Source organism: Malus domestica, chromosome 03 (assembly GCF_042453785.1).
Source record: "Malus domestica chromosome 03, GDT2T_hap1".
Taxonomy (NCBI): Eukaryota; Viridiplantae; Streptophyta; class Magnoliopsida; order Rosales; family Rosaceae; genus Malus; species Malus domestica.
In genome coordinates, this window is record NC_091663.1 from 26601893 (window position 1) to 26620631 (window position 18739).

The window sequence follows — 18739 nt, forward strand, 5'->3', positions numbered from 1 at the left end:
GGACAACGGTACAAAGCTCGTAGATTCGATTAATTTAAGGCTGGTTTGATATTGTTGTGCTTTGAAAAAAAAATGTTTCTACTGTGCTGTGAGAATAAACAGCAGAGTGTTTGAAAAACATTTTGTAAAAGTGTTTTTGAAAAAAAAAACAGTATTATAGTGTTTGGTAAACTTTTATGTAAAACAGATGTGAAAAAAAAGCCGGTTTTTCAAAGCTGGGTTTTGCAGCTTTATGTTTTTGGCTTTTTTTCACCAAAAACTGTGAAAAAAAACGCTGAATGTTTACCAAACATAAAAAAAACTAAGATATACCCATTTTTTTCAGAATCACCTCAGCACCAAACCAGACCTTAATCACAACAAACTTAAACAACGTTATCTCATTAATCCATTTTACTTAGATTCCGGAGACAGGAGTGAGAACGCATTCACAAAAAGAAAAATATTCAAAACCCGCGTTGAAAGAGAAAGACAATTCAAAACACGCGTTGAAAGAGAAAGACAATGCACCTAGATATTTGACAAGTGCTTTTTGGCGCCGCAAAAAAAAAGACTTCTGACTTGTCCAAACGCAATGAGCAAAAGCAAAAGCATATTCTCTTCTCCTCTCCCTCCATAATCTCCTCTTAATCCCGCAATCTTGGCATGTGGCTTCATGTGTCGCCATGTGGGTGGCCTTATTACAACCCTAAGTAACTGCGCTCCAAGACGGCCCTGTTAATAAAAACCCCCCTCTCCTTTTGCCACGTGGATCCATTACAAACATCTTTTTGGATCCCCCAAGGGCCAATGTCACGTATAAAAATGTGCATTTAGCCATTTGGGCAAGCATTTCAAAAACCCTACCAATCTCTTCTGCCATGGAGCACTGGACCCGAGGACCGACCGTCGGCCGCGGCTCCACCGCCACAGTCTCCCTCGCCGCCAGCTCCGATGGCGAACGATTCGCGGTAAAGTCAGCCGAGCTCTCCAGCTCGGCTCTTTTGCAGAAGGAGCAATGTTTTTTGTCCAAGCTTGGTTCCCCCCATATAGTCAAGTACTTGGGCTATAATGTCAGCATTGAAAACAACAAGCCTATGTACAATCTCTGCATGGAGTACGTACCCGGCGGTACGCTTTTCGACGCGATTAGGAGGCGGGGAGGCCGGCTAGAGGAGGCCGTCATTCAATTGTACACGCACCAGATTGTGCAAGGATTGGAGTATTTGCATGTCAATAAATTGGTACACTGTGACATCAAGAGCCAAAACATTTTGGTGACCGGAGAGACCGCCAAAATTGCCGATTTGGGTTGCGCTAAATTGGTACAAGGGGTTGAGGCATGTACTACTATTTCGGGTACGCCGGTGTTTATGGCGCCGGAGGTTGCCCGTGGCGAAGAGCAGGGGTTTGAGGCTGACATATGGGCTCTTGGGTGCACGATTATTGAAATGGCAACCGGTGGCGGGCCTTGGCCGGAGATTAATGATCCGGTTTCAGCTCTCTACAGAATTGGATTCTCCGGCGAGCTGCCGGAGATTCCAAGCCAGCTTTCGAGCAAGGGTAAGGATTTCTTAAGCAAGTGTTTGATGAAGGATCCAAGAGAGAGGTGGACAGCTAAGCAGCTCCTTGATCATCCATTTCTTGAACAGCATTTGGGGTCCAAGTTTAATACAGAGCAAGTAATGGGGTCTCCAATTAGTGTGTTGGATCAAGGCCTTTGGGATTCTTTTGAAGCGTCTGAAAGTCCAATGGAATTGCTATCTGTTGAAGGTGTTTGTTTGAATTCCCCAACAGAAAGGATCAAGAAACTGATTGGATTTTCGACATTTTCGAATGTACCCAACTGGGAATTTGATGAAAATTGGTGCACTGTTAGAAGCAACATCGATGAAGAAATCGAAAACTTTGTGGTTTCAAACAACAATGTTGTCTCAGATGAAGAAGTGTTTGCTGCAAATTCTTCAACTGTGGCTTCAATTGTTCTTGAAGAGATTGAGAGTATACACTGTGATGAGGATTTAGATTTTGAATTTATGATTAGTAACAGTGCGACAGAAGTTTCTTTTGTATCAAACAATCTTGAAATTGAATCAGATCATCCAAATTTTGATTTTATTCACTCCCATTGTTTTGCGTCTATTTTGTTTTAGTTTTATTAGTTTTAAGGGCTACAAGCCTACGACATTGACAAATCAATCACTGACTAGCTACTCGTTTAGTAATACTGCTGCTCCCAATACTAGAAGAGGTCTCAAACTCGAATTGTTATAGGTGCAGAGGTGATTGAGCGATCTACTACTAATCAGCATTGATATTGTTTCTAACTTAACCGCTACTAAGTGTGGTATTATACAAAAGACTTCGATGCGATTAGCAATGAAACCATTCAATATAAATACAATTTAATATAAGCTACCTCTACATCGGGGCCGTAGCTAGGGTACTAAACTGTGATTACTGAGTAATTGCCACTCAGAGGTGATTGAGCGATCTACCACTAATCAGCATTGATATTGTTTCTAACTTAACCGCTACTAAGTGTGGTATTATACAAACGACTTCGATGCGATTAGCAATGAAACCATTCAATATAAATACGATTTAATATAAGCTCCCTCTACATAGGGGCCGTAGTTAGGGTACTAAACTGTGATTACTGAGTAATTGCCACTCTAATTATATATAATCCCAAGTTTAGTTAAGTATACACATAATATGGATCTGCATGTGTATATTCACCCCTTTTGGCCTCTTATGCCGTCTCTATACACAAACCAAGAAGAGCTGTCTCTTGTGTTAGCCAGAAGAAGAAACAAGGCCAGCTTGTTCTTTTAATTTTTTTTATTTCTTTTTTATTTTTTTAATTTATCCCAATCATTAATCTCAGGAAGATTGCATTATTTTATTATACACCTAAGTTTTGCAAGCTAGGCCAGCCTTTTTGTTTGCGTATCATTACCCACGTAGGTGCTTAATTAAATTAAATAAATTGTTTTGCATATTTTTTTTTCAAATATTTTGCTCATGACAACAATATACCAACATATGTGAAATTAATTAAAAAGAGGACTTTCATAGTACGAATATACTAACATTGTAAAACTCGCTCTCGTATGCTAGAGGAGATTATTCAAGTCTCGTATGTCGATTTGTCACAAAAGTCAATTTTAATTTATTGAGAGGTTGATGAAGCTTCCCGTGTGAACAAGAGAGACTTTTGTTAGGCCATTGAGAAGAGTCAACAAGTTTGTTCCCACTACCTATTCTCTATCATTGCTATGTTGGCGACTAATATTCAAATTCAAAGTTTAGTTTCTTTTGGGGAGGTGCTCATTAGTTTGGCAAATAAATAGTACATCCACAAACTCTCTCTCTCTCTCTCTCACTTCCTCACAACTATCGACTTTTTCTATCAGCTCTTATAATTTCATTTTGCTCTTAACTACCAACTTTAAATATTTACAATTGTGACATATGTCAAATTATTGACAGAGCTAGTAGCGCAAAGAAATGAATACATTTTGAGAATGAAACTTGGAAATCCTCGTTCTCTTCACTCAAGAAAAAACTTATCGAGAACAAAAATTTCATTGCATGTAGCCACATTTCTAAAGCCAATCACGATATGTGTCATCATTCATATATATATTGGGTCACACTACACTCGGTTCGTATTTAGCAAATTAGATATCATTATCATGCCACTTAACATAACATTCATTCGTCTTATTAAGTAGGTACTACCTAACCTATGGCACTTAGCATCTAGTGGAACAAGTGAAGCGAATGTGGTCCATGGAACCACAACTAGGCATAGAGTATAAAAAAAGAGAGACTTTAAACAAAGTCAACTAATTTTAAAACGTCAAATTATTAACCGATCCATTCAATCCCCTGATGAAAATCGACTTCTCGAAGAGTCAAACACGTTGGCTGTTCACCTTTTCCCTTCGTTTTCTCTTTGGGGTATTGAAAGGTCAACTCAAAACTCGAAAGACCTAGAGAAAGGCCTTTGACAAACAAAAAACCTATGCGATCATCCAAACGTAATTGTGAAGTGTCAAATATCTACTCAAGGGCAATGCTTTCAGCTCGGCACCATCTATTTGAACACCCCATCGAAAGAGAAGATATTTTGTTATTTGACCTAATATTGGTTTTCACTCGTACTTATATGTAAGTATGTGGCTCGTTTGATGATTAGGATTCAATTTTACTGCATAACTCGATAATAAGTCTCTTATCCGGATGACGAAATTATCATGTCTCATCGAATTGTAGACATAAAATTAGTCTTATTTAGCGGTTTTGCATCTTCATTCTTTACACCTACCAAAGTTATAGCCTATATATGAGATCTCATGAGCCCATTTTACTCCCAAACTTAATTATGTTCTTGTTAGGGTTTGAATAGGGAAATAAAAGTCAGATTGCATTACAAGAAAAACAGGCCGAGAACACAATTGATTTGTGCCCTTCTCATTTTCATTGAGCGCAATACATATTTGTGCGTTTTAAATTTCATTGAACACCAAAATTTCTCATATGTATGTGCCCTCTAACAAAAAAGCACATTAGTTTGTGTCTAGTATTGGTGCCTACTAAATTTTGAACACAAAACTTAGTGTCCAGCTTGCATGCAAGAGATGAAATTTTTTTATTAACTTACAAACATACAATAAAGGCTTTTGTGCCCTCTAGTTTAATATATTAAATAAATAAAAAATATGTTTTTGTGTCCTTTACATTTACTTTTTTTCTATTCACAATTTGTGAAAATATCTAGTTGCAATCAACTTGAATTATTAGGGGGAATCTAATTAATATATTATTTTACTAATTTTCTAAGAGCACTTCCACCAGAGGTGAAATGTGCCAGCACCCAGTCAAAAAACTAGGCTGGGGGTCAATGCATCCACTCCAGCCCGTGGAATAGACTGGCACCCAGCCCAAGCCAGTCCATAGGCCGGCCTAAAATTGACAGAGGAAGGAGATGGCTTATCTGACGTCATGCTAACGTCATGATTACCGCCTCTCTCATCTAGAACCCTATCAAACACCTGGAACCCCATCCCGATCCTTGGAACCTATCCCGATCCTTGGAACCCCATCAACCCCCTTCCCCTGATAAATCCATATATTCAACACCATGTCCCCCTTCCAAATCGTGATCATCCTGCAACTCGGATCGTCCTCGATCGGTTGATTAACTTGAATCTTCCTACAACTGGATTTTTTTTTCCGTTTTGTATATTTTCGATGAATTTTTGAATATGTAGGTGTTGATTTTTGGGGGTTTAAGGTGTGCGCAGGTCCAGGATGGTGGGTGTCCATGTTCAGAGTAGGGTGGGTTCGATGGCGTGGTGTACAGAGAGAAGAAAAAAGTGGGAACAGTGGGAAAAAGAAGAAGAAATGAGTTAGAGAGAGGAAGAAGAAGGGAGTAGAGAGAAGAAGTCAGAAATTAAAAAACCAAATTATTATTTTATAATATAAATTAATAATATTTTAATAAAATTGACTAGGCTATTTTTTGTTAGGGGTGGAGATGTTTTGGCCTATTATTGTTCACTGGGGTCTATTACTGTTCACTTGAGTAGATAAATGCGATGGGTGCTGGCGCAAAGTCTTTAAAGGTGGAATTGCTCTAATGGGTTTTTGTGTCCTGTGGGACCCACCCACATGGGTCTTCACCATTCCCCGTGCATTCACTCATTTCTTCACTTCATCACTCTTTTGTCTTTCTCTTTCACGCAACTCTTTCTCTCTCACTAACTCTCTTCACTTCTTCACTTGTTTCTCTTTCTTCTGCCTCACCATCTCTGTGCTCACTGCATAGAAAACCGCAACATCTATCACCATCTCACTCGCCACTCCGGCGAACCTTGCCACCACGCAAACACCACACTGCCACCCTCCCCCTCTCACAGTCTCTCTATCTTCCTTTCGGCTTCTTCCTTGACACATAAGCAATGACGGCGGCGGAGTTGCCAATCTCCAGCAAGGTAACCACCAGCCTCACATTCTTTTCCTCACCACAGACTCCCTATTACCTTTTGCTTTCTGGAAACAAAAACTGATGCAACGAATTAACAAGCTCCGTCGCGGCTTGACTTTTCAGCAAGATTTTCCGTCGAATCTAGTGTGAGTGAGTCTCGAAAACATTAGGTTCTTTAAGTTGTTTAGAGACGTTTTTGTGCACTGCATGCCTGATTTGGTTAAGGTTGGATGCAGTTTCAATCATAGGACAAAAACCCGGTGAGGGCTGTGAGTTTCAAGCTGATTTTAAGCTATCACTGGCCACCCAATGGCCCCAAGGAAGGTATATTTCGAATCCTTACCTTCGTAGCTTTGTTTTGACTTTTGAATTGTTGAAAATGGTTGTGTTTTAGACCAAAATGGACTCTAAAACCCCTGGCGTGGCTGCAAGTTGTACTCTCGTTGCGTGTGGTACTACTGTGGATAGTGCATGAAGCACAGACACCTCCACCGGAAGGATGACTACTTGAAAGGATGAATATAAGTTTGAAATCATTGCGTTGTTTTTTTCTTTAATTTATAGTGTTGATTTCTTGGTTGAGTTTCAACATGTGACTGATCTGTCAAGAAGAGAAACTATGAGCAGTATTTTCCTATTCCGATCTGGTGTTTTCAATTGTTTGATTCAGGTTGTAGGGCATTTTCATTTTGTTATTTTGTTAATTTTCTTTTAAATTTAACTAATAGAGCACAATTACAAAAAATGTCTTAACATGAATTTGAAATGTCATCTGACATAGTTGTCAGAACAGGGCGCAAAAAAAACCCTTATTTATGCTTAACTCTTTGAGCACTGATGGCCATATCGTGCCCTTTAATCAAATGGCACACCTATAGAGGGCACTATATAGTTTAGTTGTTGCTGTTACTATTGCTGTATGGGCGTTGGTGCCCTTTGACCTCATAGGGCATAAATAACTTTTTGTGTGCACTGGCCATATTTTTTATAGTGTTGAAACTTGACTTCTCACAACACTTTGTAATTAAGGTTTGTGTTTTGGACTTTAGCAATTAGGGTCGGGTTTCTTAGTAGACAATAAGCCAACCAACTATACCGATATGAATGATATTGGCTAGAGTGGATGTGTTTCGCTCACCATTATACAATCGAGTTAGAATCTCCTTCTACGTAGTTTAAGTTATTTAAAGTCGAATATCATTTGTATATAAAAAAAAATTAACCAACTCCCATATATTAAATTTCTAACCCAACTCACACATGCTTGTAGTTTATCACATTGTGCGCTATCAATAAAAGAAATTACAATTTGTAGGTTTGTATGATATTTACAGGAGACCACAGTGATTCATTTATTCTATGAAGCAATCTAAAATTTTGCAAGCTATATGCATTATTTCAATGATCAACCCATGTTGATTTGAATTATTCTTAAGGGATTAATGAGAAACTGTGGTTTTAGCAATTCTACGATATATTAACGTGAACTAATTATATTAATTGATGCATTATTTGGAGCTTCGGCTTGTTCATATGGTTATTCATCTTCGGAATTCAGCTTTTAGCTGATCCTTTGTGTTGCCTTCTTCACTTCTGCAGGATCAGTAGATTTCTTGTGCTCATAATCCTTTTTCAGATTCTTCACTTCTTCGACGCGTTCTCGTAGCAGATGGAGCTCTTTGATATAGTAGTGTAGTCTATCTATAATCATTGCCAGGAATAGGGAAAACCCTGTATAATGACAAACATTCCAGTTCCAGGTTAATTAGAGAAAAATGGCATAATTACAACTAGCTAATTGAAAACATATAAATTATGCACAAAAGCTTGGCATCGATCGAGTTGTATTCATTACCTTGCTGCAAAACCCTAACACAACTTATAAATAAGACAATCTATGTATTTTTCAATTGGGACAGAAGGCAATATGGTACTTCTTGTGAGTGTGTGAAGAACTGTCCCATGTCGGAAAGTTCAAAAACCTCTCAAGTTTTATAAAGAGTTGGATGACTCCACCTATTGATTTTAGGGTGCATGAAACCTCAGTTTTTTTTTTTTTGGCAAGTGGCCCTTTACCATGGTGGTGGAAAGGAATCAAGCCCTTGCATGATGTCGTGCGTCCGAACCCCATCATTGGCTAATCTAACAAAATCTATCGTTTGACAAAAAAAAAAAAAAACCTCGGCTTCTTTCACTTCCGACTAAGCTTTTTCCTGCTTCGGAGAGTTTTGTTTTATAAGACTTAACATGACATGAGATTGGTTACAGGATTGCCAACAGAAAAGGATTTTCATTCATCGGCCAAAATTAGATACATGCAATCTTCAAAATTAAAAACTCCAACTTTACCCTGACAAGGTTACGTATATAGTTTTTTCCCAAGTAAATTTTAAGGAAAAGGGTTACTAAAATGGATGATATAGCTCACCTATGAGAGATGCTTCCAGGAGACGATGTGCCATAAGAACCTCGTCTGTCGGATTGACAAAGCCTGCCTCTGATAAACGTTTTTGCACACTGAATACACTATATATGGTGGAGCTAAAGAAGACGAGAATGGTTCCTCCCACGCTCTTCGCCACCAATGGCCCCCGTCCTTGCTTCGATCGATCTAACCCCACGATCACCAACTTCCTCAGAGGGGTTCTAAACAGAAGGCTCAAAATCAATGCCATTTCAGCCAACACAAGTGTAAACAAAATTAGAATCATTGCTTCTGGTTAATTAGCAACAAAGTTTTATTTTTCAATGATTTTGCTAACATGAAAGTGGCTTTATCTGAGGGATGTGGAAAAAAACAATGGTGTAATTGTTGTTTAGGGTTCGTTTTGTAGGTGTCCTGTGTGATATGATTCTTCAAACTTATAGTTGAATCAAGGAATTATACTTTCCATGATTACATGAGGCAGGGATAGAATTATTTCATCATGTCCCCAAGGACACACTTGGTATCTATGTCTCTTTGGGATATCAGATATCTTGTTGTTTAGGAATTGAGAGTTTTTTCAAAAGATTCTTTCAAGTCATAGAGAATAGATGAAGTTTCACGTAAAAGTTATAAACTAATGGATTGCTCTGATAGATAAGGTCTTTCCTTTCAAATTATTGCGTCTTGATTCATTAATTTATCCCTTTCATTAGTAGGAGCATAGTGTTAATTTTGCTTATAGTAAAGAAGGAAAACTTTCAAATTTTGGTGATGTCATCTTATTTTTATTGTTTGTCCTTGTAGCTCTGAAATTGTTATGCCAAATTTTGAGCAACTTCGGCCCAATCCAATCCCCTAGGCTATAGGCGATCAAATCCATTTCCCCTCCCCCTCCAACCCATACCAAAAGCCTGACTTCTCCCCCAAGCTCGAATCGATAGCCATGATGGATATTTTTTTGACGTCAGGTGTGTGGAAAATACGTACGAGGTGACGTGGGTCTTTGACAAGAAATTAACGTTTGGGGCTTATGTGCAGGCGCACTAATGGTTGATTCTTCTTTGGGAACAGATCGCGGAGTTTTTTTTCATCTGAAGTTGACAATCAGGATTCTATTAGTCTATAATTTATATATTTTTTTAAAAAATTATCATTTTTCACACCAAAAAAAAAAAGTAATAAGAATAGTAAATTCTTCAAAACGGTGCGCTGCAGTGGTTTAAGACACATGCCACAAACAACGAGCGAGGAGCAAATAGCATTAGGTAAGTGGACTTCCAAGTTCCAACTCTAGTTTGGCCTTTCATCAGAGTCCGAGTCTGAGCCGGGGAAGACTGTCTATCTTCAGAGCCTGCAATGGAGGCGCCGCCATTCGCCTCTTCCTCCAAAACCCTACCGTTTCGCTCATCCTCCGCTTCCTCCCTTCTGTTTCTTCCCAAAACTCACCTCAATTTCAGACGTCCCAGAAGCTTCTCCGTCCGTGCCTCCTCCGCCGCAGATTCCGGTACTCTCCTCTCCCTCCCTCCCTCTCCCTGTTAAATTTGAGTTTTTGTTATTATTATTTATTATTTTAATAATAATTTAGTTTGTTTGAATAATGAATCAGGGGTGACTCTGCTCGACTACGGCGCCGGCAATGTTCGCAGTGTGAGGAATGCCATTCGCCACCTAGGCTTCGACGTCAAAGATGTAATTTTTCTTTTCTTTTTGGTCAATTATCTATCAAAGTTATGCCCTTGTAACCAATTTCTTTGTAGTGTTGTATGTTATAGATTTTGTTAGAAATTTGGAATAGAAAAGAAAGATGACAAAAATCGGTTGGTGTAAAGGATGGTAAATAGATGAGTTGTATTTTAACAGAAGTTCGAAATGTAGGTCCAAACACCGGAAGACATTCTGAATGCCGAACGCCTAGTATTTCCTGGCGTGGGGGCTTTCGCTGCCGCCATGGATGTGCTGAATAAGAACGGGTATGCGTTTCTTTTATTTTTTGTTGGATTCTACAAGGATCAATTGCTTGTTCAGGCCGTTTAAATGGATTAGTGGCAATGAACGGATAAAGTGCATATTCGGAGAATGGGGAATGTGGTTAAGTTACTCATGATCAAAGAAGCATCGTGACAATGATTGGTAGTTAGTTTGAATAACAAATTTCAAAATAATGGCTCTGAATCTTCTTGTTTGCTAACTAATCACATAATATTTCTCATGTCATTTATAGTTTATTAGCTTTTAGATTGTGGGAAAATTTCAGCCCTTTATTGTTTTTCAGGATGGCGGAAGCAATCTGTTCATATATTGAGAAGGATCGACCATTTCTTGGCATTTGTCTTGGACTTCAGCTCCTTTTTGAATCCAGCGAAGAGAATGGACCGGGTCAGTGCTTCATGCCTCCTTTTTCATCAACTTTGTTTTTCCAATTTTGTAACTCATCATCTACGATTCACTTATAGTTATTTGGATGGAATGGTTTAAAAGGCATTGAATTTGTAAATAAGCTAGATACAATGTATTAGAACACTAAATCACGTATTGAAAAGGATTCGGAATAACTTAAAAAATGTAGTAGAAATGGATTTGCAATTGCTGTAAGTTGTACAACTGCTTTTGACATCAATGTATTGTATTCTGGCGTTATATATTGTAAAGTCCAGTTAATAAATTTAGTTATATAATGGTACCTAAAACCCCTAGTATAGAGAAATCACTCTTCCCATATTATAGGAGTTTCCTTTCCATGCTGGCATACATAGCAAACACTGAGGATGCAGCAATCCATTCGTGAAGTTATCCTGATAATGAAAGCCTCAGGTTGTTACTGTTAGTGACAATTGAGTTGGACAGCTTGGTTTAAGGAGATAGTCCTAGAAACAAATTAATGTTAATTTGAATGTACGTAACATTATTATAGCTTTTTTTTATCTATTTAATTTAGTAATAGTTGAACTGATATTATACATGTCTCAGTGAAAGGTCTTGGCTTGATACCTGGAGTGGTTGGCCGTTTTGATTCATCAAATGGTTTCAGAGTTCCACACATTGGATGGAATGCTTTGCAGATTGAAAAAGACTCATTAATTTTGGATGATGTTGGAAGCCATCATGTCTATTTTGTTCATTCTTACAGAGCCATGCCTGTATGTCTTATTCTCCTATTTCACAGAAAATAATTTAAAGTTCATGTATCTGCTGCATACTTCCACTAAGAATACATTGATTTGTATGTTTACTGGGGTTGACATAGTTTTATACCAATTTTCAGTCAGATGAAAACAAAGACTGGGTTTCGTCTACTTGCAACTATGGAGACAATTTTATTGCATCTGTTAGAAGGGGAAATGTGCATGCAGTTCAATTCCACCCAGAAAAGAGTGGAGGCAAGAAATCATTTCTCTCTCCTGTCTGTTAGTAGATTTTAATGGTAGTCCAAAGTGTACAGGGATTGTGGGAATGTTCCATGCCTTGTTTCTTTTAGTAAAAGGGAAGCAGATTTTATCTCACATGACTTTAGACCATTGAGTTCTTTCCTAGAATGAAGAGGTACAGTTTTTGTTTAAGGTAGACCATTGAGTTCTTTCGTAGAACGAAGAGGTAAAGTTTTTGTTTAAGGGCTAGGCAGTGGATCATTCTGACCTTTGCTGTGTAATTTTGGCATTCTGAGATCTATTTTATAGACTTTTGTTCCAGTTCACTTTATCCATGCATGAAAAGTGATTTAGATTTATTTTCATTATATGAAGACCTATTATTGATATCAATTTTGCCTGAATGTGAATGTTTAGATGTTGGTCTTACGATATTGAGAAGATTTTTGTATCCAAAGACAAACCTGGAAAAGGTAACCTTTGTACTTATGAGAAATATGCTTCCCATATGTTGACTATGTTTAACCATCTAACAATGTGAGATGTTCTTGTGAAGACAGAAGCCAACTGAAAGGAAGGCTTTGAAACTTGCTAAGAGGGTAATTCCTGTTGACTTATTTTATAGTTTTATCATTTTAGTGGTAGGAAAAGTGAGAAGGGCTTGAATTTTAATCCGACCTAAAATATTGTAGTCCAACTTACAATATCATAGTTCTAAATGTATGGGTGATGGTGCTTTTTATCTTGTTTTGTTTGTGCCTTTGTGGACTTCTTCTCCACTTTTGTATTTTTATTGTTTCTTTGCAATAAAAAATTGTTTCTTCTTCTTCTTCAAAAAAAAAAAAAAAAACTTACAATATCATAGGTCGGATACGGATTATGACTTATCTCATTGTCTGTCATATGCTGACTGTGAAGGTTGTCCCTAAATTCTGTTACTTAGGTGATTGCTTGTCTTGATGTGAGGACGAATGACAGGGGAGATCTTGTTGTAACCAAAGGCGACCAATATGATGTAAGAGAGCACACAAAAGAGAATGAGGTATTGCAACATTTCTTGACTCTTTCCTTATATGATTTTGGTGATTTTTAACCCTTATTTCTGGATGCTTGTCATGCTTAGCCATCAGTGAATAATATTTGATCACATCCAAAATATATAAGATCTAGTTCACTAAGCCCACTTATGGATCTTACTGTAGATTATTTTCTTGTTTCAAGCACTTCTGGTTTCATGGTTGATACCCTTTTTTTTTCACTTTGAGTATGCGACCTGCTTTAAAAAGGATCAGCAGCACCTCCTGAAGAAAGCGTATCTTTGTTTTGATGGAATTTTGTTATTAGTTAAAAAGAAAAGAGATACTTTTTCTATTCATTGGGGTTCTTGCTCTAGCATGACTATTCAAGATCGTACTTGATATCTTTTCATATTTTTTATATGATTCAAATTATTTTCTTTATGTCATGAAAATTGCTTTTATGTCTACTAATCAAAAAATTTAATAGGTGAGAGAACTTGGTAAGCCTGTAGAGCTTGCTCGACAGTATTACAAAGATGGGGCTGATGAGGTATGCCTCCTTAAGTTTGAACAAATTTCACTGCTTATGTATCGTCTAAGAGCTCTAGTAATCTGCTGAAGTCTTAATTTTGAATTTTTCAGGTCAGCTTTCTGAATATTACTGGTTTTCGAGACTTCCCTCTGGGCGACTTGCCCATGTTACAGGTTTGTGATAGAGAATCAGTTCATGTTCGACTTGAATCTTTCAGTTTTGACACAATTCAGAGTTCTCCGATTTTAAAGCTGGATTGTTACATGTTAATTAATTTCCTAATTCTTGTTTGCTTTCATGCTTTGTAGGTATTGAGATACACATCAGAAAATGTTTTTGTACCATTAACAGTTGGAGGTGGCATCAGAGATTTTACAGATGCAAATGGCAGGTATAATCTTCGGTGTAAAATTGTGATGGATCAATAATTGTCCTTTCTTGCATTTTTCAACTCTACTGCATATGTTTTTTACCGGAGAAACTGAAATCCTATAGCTTCAACTCAAATTATATATGCCAAAATCCTTTGTGATGGATCAATAATTGTCCTTTCTTGCATTTTTCAACTCTACTGCATATGTTTTTTACCGGAGAAACTGAAATCCTATAGCTTCAACTCAAATTATATATGCCAAAATCCTATAGCTTCAACTCAAATTATATATGCCAATTAGATGTATTGGTATGGACATGGATTATAGGTTCACTTTTTTTTCTTTCAGGCACTATTCTAGTTTGGAAGTTGCTTCCGAATATTTCAGATGTGGGGCTGATAAGATTTCTATTGGAAGCGATGCAGTTTATGCTGCAGAAGAATATTTAAGAACTGGAGTATGCAATAACTTTTGCTGTTTCAAATTCAGGTTGGTACAATATACACATCACACTGTGTATGCCTCTCTAATGGTTTTGTCAACTGAATTTTCAGGTAAAAAATGGAAAAAGTAGCTTAGAGCAGATATCTAGAGTTTATGGAAATCAGGTAATTTGTTGTCCAGTAGATGCATCCATGCTTAACATTCTTTTGAGTTAATCTACACAATTGGACATAATATAAGAAGTCTCAGTACACATTTTGTTATTTTCCTTTGATCCCAGCGTCCGTTTCTGGAGCATTTCTTTTGACCCTCCGAGAATTCATTATAGTTCTTGTGGGACCATAAAGTAGGAAACTAGAGTTGATGAAGAAGCTCCTCATTCTGTTCTTTCTGCTTTTACGTGTTCTGAATTTATTGAGGATCTAGGAATTTCTGTAGTTTTGACTGACTAATTAGTCATGGTCACCTTGACGGTGTTAATTATGTCTGGTATTATGTCTTAGTATTTGCAGAAAGCATGGATCATTGTTTCTTTTATTGAGTTTAGACGATATTGAGTTTATATGAAAAATATGATGCAGGCTGTGGTTGTGAGCATTGATCCTCGCAGAGTGTACATTAAGAATCCGAAAGATGTAGAGTTCAAGACTATAAGGGTAGCAAACCCAGGTAAGGGGGCATAACTTCAAATCTTTCTTTCCTTGTTTCTCCAGCTTGGATATGCCATTGATCTTCATGTTTTATAGAGTAAAATCGTGTGTTCAAATTTTCAAGGAAAGTTATAAGAAAGAAAATTACTTATTGTTAATTTCAGGTCCAAATGGAGAAGAATTTGCATGGTACCAGTGCACAGTAAGTATTCTTTTCCATTGCTTTCTTTACCTCTGTACTACTGTTCAAAGTTAAAACAGATATATTTCGGAAGCTTGCATATTACATGGAATTGCTTCATTTAATTTGTCCCCAGAAAATAATAATAACAAGAATGCCCTGAACCTCCATGTCGCCTTTAAAGTATCGTAGTATGGCATCAATTGTTGGCTCTAAAGACATGATTAGGAGTATATATTGTTGATTTAAGATAGTCGCGGGTAGAATTTTAAGTTCTTCACAAGGGAGAAGGGAACTAGAGTAACCTACATCATCTTATTCTTACCGCACAGACAGCTATATCTGTTTGTGCATCATTGAATTGTTTCATATTTCCAATTTGACTTGTGTTATGATATGCTGTAAGACATTTCCGTGCTTCAATTGTATGTTATAATATATAATTGGCAGGACAAGAGTATGAACTTGGCTGTCAGATGCAACAATTAGAGATCCTTGCCTTGGCTGGTTCCGCCTTTACAAGATTTTCCGGATTACATCTTGAAAATATCTGTTGTTTGTTCCTCAGGTTAGCGGTGGCCGAGAAGGCCGACCAATTGGGGCGTATGAGCTTGCAAAAGCAGTAGAGGAGCTCGGAGCTGGAGAAATACTGCTAAACTGCATTGATTGTGATGGTAAAGATTACTATTGCTTTACTCGAAACTTTTTTTCTGTTACATTAATTTATTTTTCGAGCATAATCTTTATAAAATGGATACATAAAGTTATTATGTACAATGAGTGCTATCTTCCCCCCGTAAGTTTTAGTTTCTTAAACTTCCCAAATGTTTGAAACTGTCTATTTTGTTCTGGAAGGCATTGATGTCATTTACATTTTTTTTTTTTTAAACTTCATTCTCAAACTAGTTTGTTGTTTTTGTTGGATTTTCATGCTTATGTCGAGTCTTCGATGCTCTCAGGTCAAAAGAAGGGATTTGATATAGATTTAATAAAGCTGATCTCAGATGCTGTGAGCATTCCTGTGATTGCTAGTAGCGGTGCTGGTTCTGCCGAACACTTCTCAGAGGTGTTCAGGAAAACAAATGCATCGGCTGCCCTAGCTGCTGGTATTTTCCATCGGAAGGAGGTACAGCTTTTGAACCGTTTATTTGACTTGTTAGCATCTAGGTGCTGATCATCATTAGTAATACTCTGATTATAATCCTTGCAGGTGCCTATTCAGTCAGTGAAGGAGCACTTGTTAAACGAACAAATAGAAGTCAGAATCTGAACGCATCACTGCTCCTAACGCTTTGAAATATGTAGGTGACTGATTTTCTTTTTCGCCAAAATAAAAAGGTTTTGAGAGATGTCAAGTTTGTCAATCTGTTAAGCTGAAACTTTTTAGCTCTTTGACCTGAGCATGTACCTTCATTTTGTGGCAGCAGTCGACTCCAACGAATATTGGAGTTGTTTAAACAGGGTACCCTGAAGTTTTGTGGATTTAGGCACAAGTTATAGTATGTAAATTTTTGCATTCCTGTATTTTACGGTATGATCCCACATTTGGTAACTCACAGCCCACTCACCATCTTCTTCAAGCTCTCATACTCACTCTGCCTGGTTGAAGCAAACTGAACCCGAATGCAGTCGTTAAGACCTAGTTGGCTTATTTATTGATTTGCCCCATGAAACTTCTCTTTAAGATCACTTTACTCCGTGAAATTTCGAGTGGTGTTCTAAATCAGTTTTAGTGGATGTTAGATTCAGTTCGTTCACGAGGAGCTGCCTGGGAAGTTTGAATTACATTGGATTAGAAAGGAGAAGCATCCTTCATTTGTTGCCAAGTACCAAACATGAAACTGGATTAAAAAAATCTAACCCAACCGAGGATGTATAAGATGTGCCTCAAGTCTTCTTTATGCGTTGGATTAGAGAGAATCAGAGCATTGCTCTATGGACTTTAGTCCAGTTGCAGTTTTGATCACTCAAGTAATAATCTGTGGGTGCGTTTTTTGCACCAAACTATCTCGAACTGGACTATCTTGAGGGACTAAGCTAGATTAACTTAGTAAAGTGTTTGGTGCAATGTCGGACTAATAAGCTGGATAATGAAAAAAAAAAATTTAAAAAAAAAAAAAAAAAAAAACCCATACTATATCAACCAACATCAAAATTTCATCCAAATTTGACCTTATCATGCCTCACTCCAACAATTTCCATCATGATGTATTTATCTAACGCTCCCTATGAATGCCCATTTTGAGCTTTTCTAGCAATAGGAGTATTCCAAGTAATTTCTTAACAACTAAACACAACTATCAACGTTCCAAATTCCAAATTCAAACAACATATTACACTTATATCTCAGTTTCAAATTCTAGCAAAAATAAAATTACACAAAACAATTATGCAAGCAACATCAATTGACCATACTTTCCTGGAAGCCTAAAAAAATTGACTCTCACAAAAAATTATTCAACCCCAGTCACAATCACAATCACAATAATTTAACTCAAACACCTCCTGGGCACTTTCCAAATCACCCTTTTGCACATACCCATTAATCAATTGAATTCACAATCAACAAATGACTACATTTTCATTCCTTTGGTAATGAATTTCTTTCTCATTGGTCATTAATTCACAATTATACCATAAAAAAATCAAATTCAAGTGGAGAAATCGAAAACTGTAAGCTAAAAAATGAGAAGCTCTCACCAGTTTTCGGCAACGGCGGCGATCTTGGTGAGCTCGTACTAGTTTAGAGATGACGAGGAAGGAGGATTTAGCTGCGGTGGATTCGGAAGGGCTAAGATTGCTCCGTGAATGCTCAAGAGTCATGGGCTGAGATTGCGGTGGAGGATTGTGCAACTGGTGTGCAGTGCTCGAAGGCCACAACCATGGTGCTTTTGCTAAGAGAGAGAGAGAGTGAATTGAATGAAGAAGAAAGGAAGGGAGTCAGTGGATTGATTTTCAGTTTTTGTTTGAGGTCTGGGTTTAGCCTTTGGGGTGGGATGGTGAAGGCCCAAGGGAGTGGGCGAAGGTGCGAAGGTGCGAAGGAGAAGGGAGAGGGCGAAGGGGTGAAGGCGAAGGAAGACGACGAGGGATCAGCGGCGGGGGAGAGAACGGGACTAACAGTCTGCTAAAAATCGAGGGGTCTCGCTAAGAACGTTTACCAAAGCATTCAGTCGGGGTGAGTCCCCGTTAGTCTTGTTGATGCACAAAACCGGAGGTCTTGGAACAACGTAAATTCGACCGTGAATCTGCAAGAGATGTAAATAACACAAGATGTATCGTGGTTCACCCCAAGGTTTGGGTTACGTCCACACTGATTATGTATTTATTTTAGGGAGAGAGTGCTCTGAGAGGGAGAGCTTTGAGAGGGGGTGAGAGGGCCTTGGAATTGGCCTCCCCTAATTATGAGGGTGAGAGGTCTTTTTATAGAATAAAGACTCCTCACTTATTACATATTTGCCCATTCCTTTATCACATAATTACATTTGAGTCCCCCGAGTATTTATACGAGGTCTAAATACGAGGCCCTAAATATGGTATAAACAGTAGTCTCCCAAGTCTTCAGTCAAGAGAGTCTTTTGGCTGGAGACTTGAAATTCAATCCATGTGTGGGCCGAAGTAACTAGATGTTGTCTTGAACTTGATGCTCGATATGAGGCGGTGCTCAATCAGAAATGATGCTCAACTAGAAGTAGCACATGCTGCAAAGCTGCTTGGCTCGTGACTTATGTTGCCTTGGTTGGCTCGGCTTGTGGCATCGAAGGTGAGGGAG

General features: G+C 37.9%; 3 protein-coding genes across 5 annotated transcripts; 2 read left to right on the forward strand and 1 right to left on the reverse strand.

Annotated features, from left to right (window-relative positions):
- The first annotated feature begins 702 nt into the window (after positions 1-702).
- Positions 703-2239, forward strand: LOC103429258 (mitogen-activated protein kinase kinase kinase 18-like). Its single transcript, XM_008367404.4, has one exon. It carries the CDS (start codon positions 861-863, stop codon positions 2130-2132), a length of 1272 nt encoding a protein of 423 aa, XP_008365626.3. The 5' UTR covers positions 703-860; the 3' UTR covers positions 2133-2239.
- Positions 2240-7177: 4938 nt separating this feature from the next.
- LOC103443257 (uncharacterized) lies at positions 7178-8778 on the reverse strand. The gene is made up of 2 exons (XM_008382072.4): positions 8406-8778; positions 7178-7708 (listed from the first exon to the last, which is right to left on the reverse strand). Exons 1-2 carry the CDS (start codon positions 8686-8688, stop codon positions 7539-7541), a joined length of 453 nt encoding a protein of 150 aa, XP_008380294.3. The 5' UTR covers positions 8689-8778; the 3' UTR covers positions 7178-7538.
- An 863-nt stretch (positions 8779-9641) lies between these two features.
- LOC103443259 (imidazole glycerol phosphate synthase hisHF, chloroplastic) lies at positions 9642-16522 on the forward strand. Of its 3 annotated transcripts, none has more exons than XM_070818422.1 (20): positions 9642-9909; positions 10012-10094; positions 10281-10375; positions 10678-10781; positions 11373-11542; positions 11668-11782; positions 12188-12243; positions 12331-12369; positions 12714-12812; positions 13277-13339; positions 13432-13494; positions 13630-13712; positions 14044-14152; positions 14250-14303; positions 14721-14808; positions 14954-14991; positions 15539-15644; positions 15930-16096; positions 16181-16271; positions 16395-16522. In XM_070818422.1, the coding sequence occupies exons 1-19, from the start codon at positions 9762-9764 to the stop codon at positions 16238-16240; spliced, it is 1740 nt and encodes a 579-aa protein (XP_070674523.1). In that variant the 5' UTR covers positions 9642-9761; the 3' UTR covers positions 16241-16271; positions 16395-16522. The 3 variants fall into 3 exon arrangements, with proteins under 3 accessions (XP_070674523.1, XP_070674522.1, XP_008380295.3); XM_070818421.1 differs by having other exon boundaries at positions 16398-16522; XM_008382073.4 differs by having other exon boundaries at positions 16181-16522.
- The last annotated feature ends 2217 nt before the right edge of the window (positions 16523-18739 follow it).

Coding starts and splice junctions, on each gene's coding strand:
- LOC103443259 (XM_008382073.4), top strand. CDS start 9,762: ATGGAGGCGCCGCCATTCGCCTCTTCCTCCAAAACCCTACCGTTTCGC. Junction 9,910..10,011: donor CTCCTCCGCCGCAGATTCCG/GTACTCTCCTCT, acceptor ATAATGAATCAG/GGGTGACTCTGCTCGACTAC. Junction 10,095..10,280: donor TAGGCTTCGACGTCAAAGAT/GTAATTTTTCTT, acceptor TTCGAAATGTAG/GTCCAAACACCGGAAGACAT.
- LOC103429258 (XM_008367404.4), top strand. CDS start 861: ATGGAGCACTGGACCCGAGGACCGACCGTCGGCCGCGGCTCCACCGCC.
- LOC103443257 (XM_008382072.4), bottom strand. CDS start 8,688: ATGATTCTAATTTTGTTTACACTTGTGTTGGCTGAAATGGCATTGATT. Junction 7,709..8,405: donor CCTGGAAGCATCTCTCATAG/GTGAGCTATATC, acceptor GTCATTATACAG/GGTTTTCCCTATTCCTGGCA.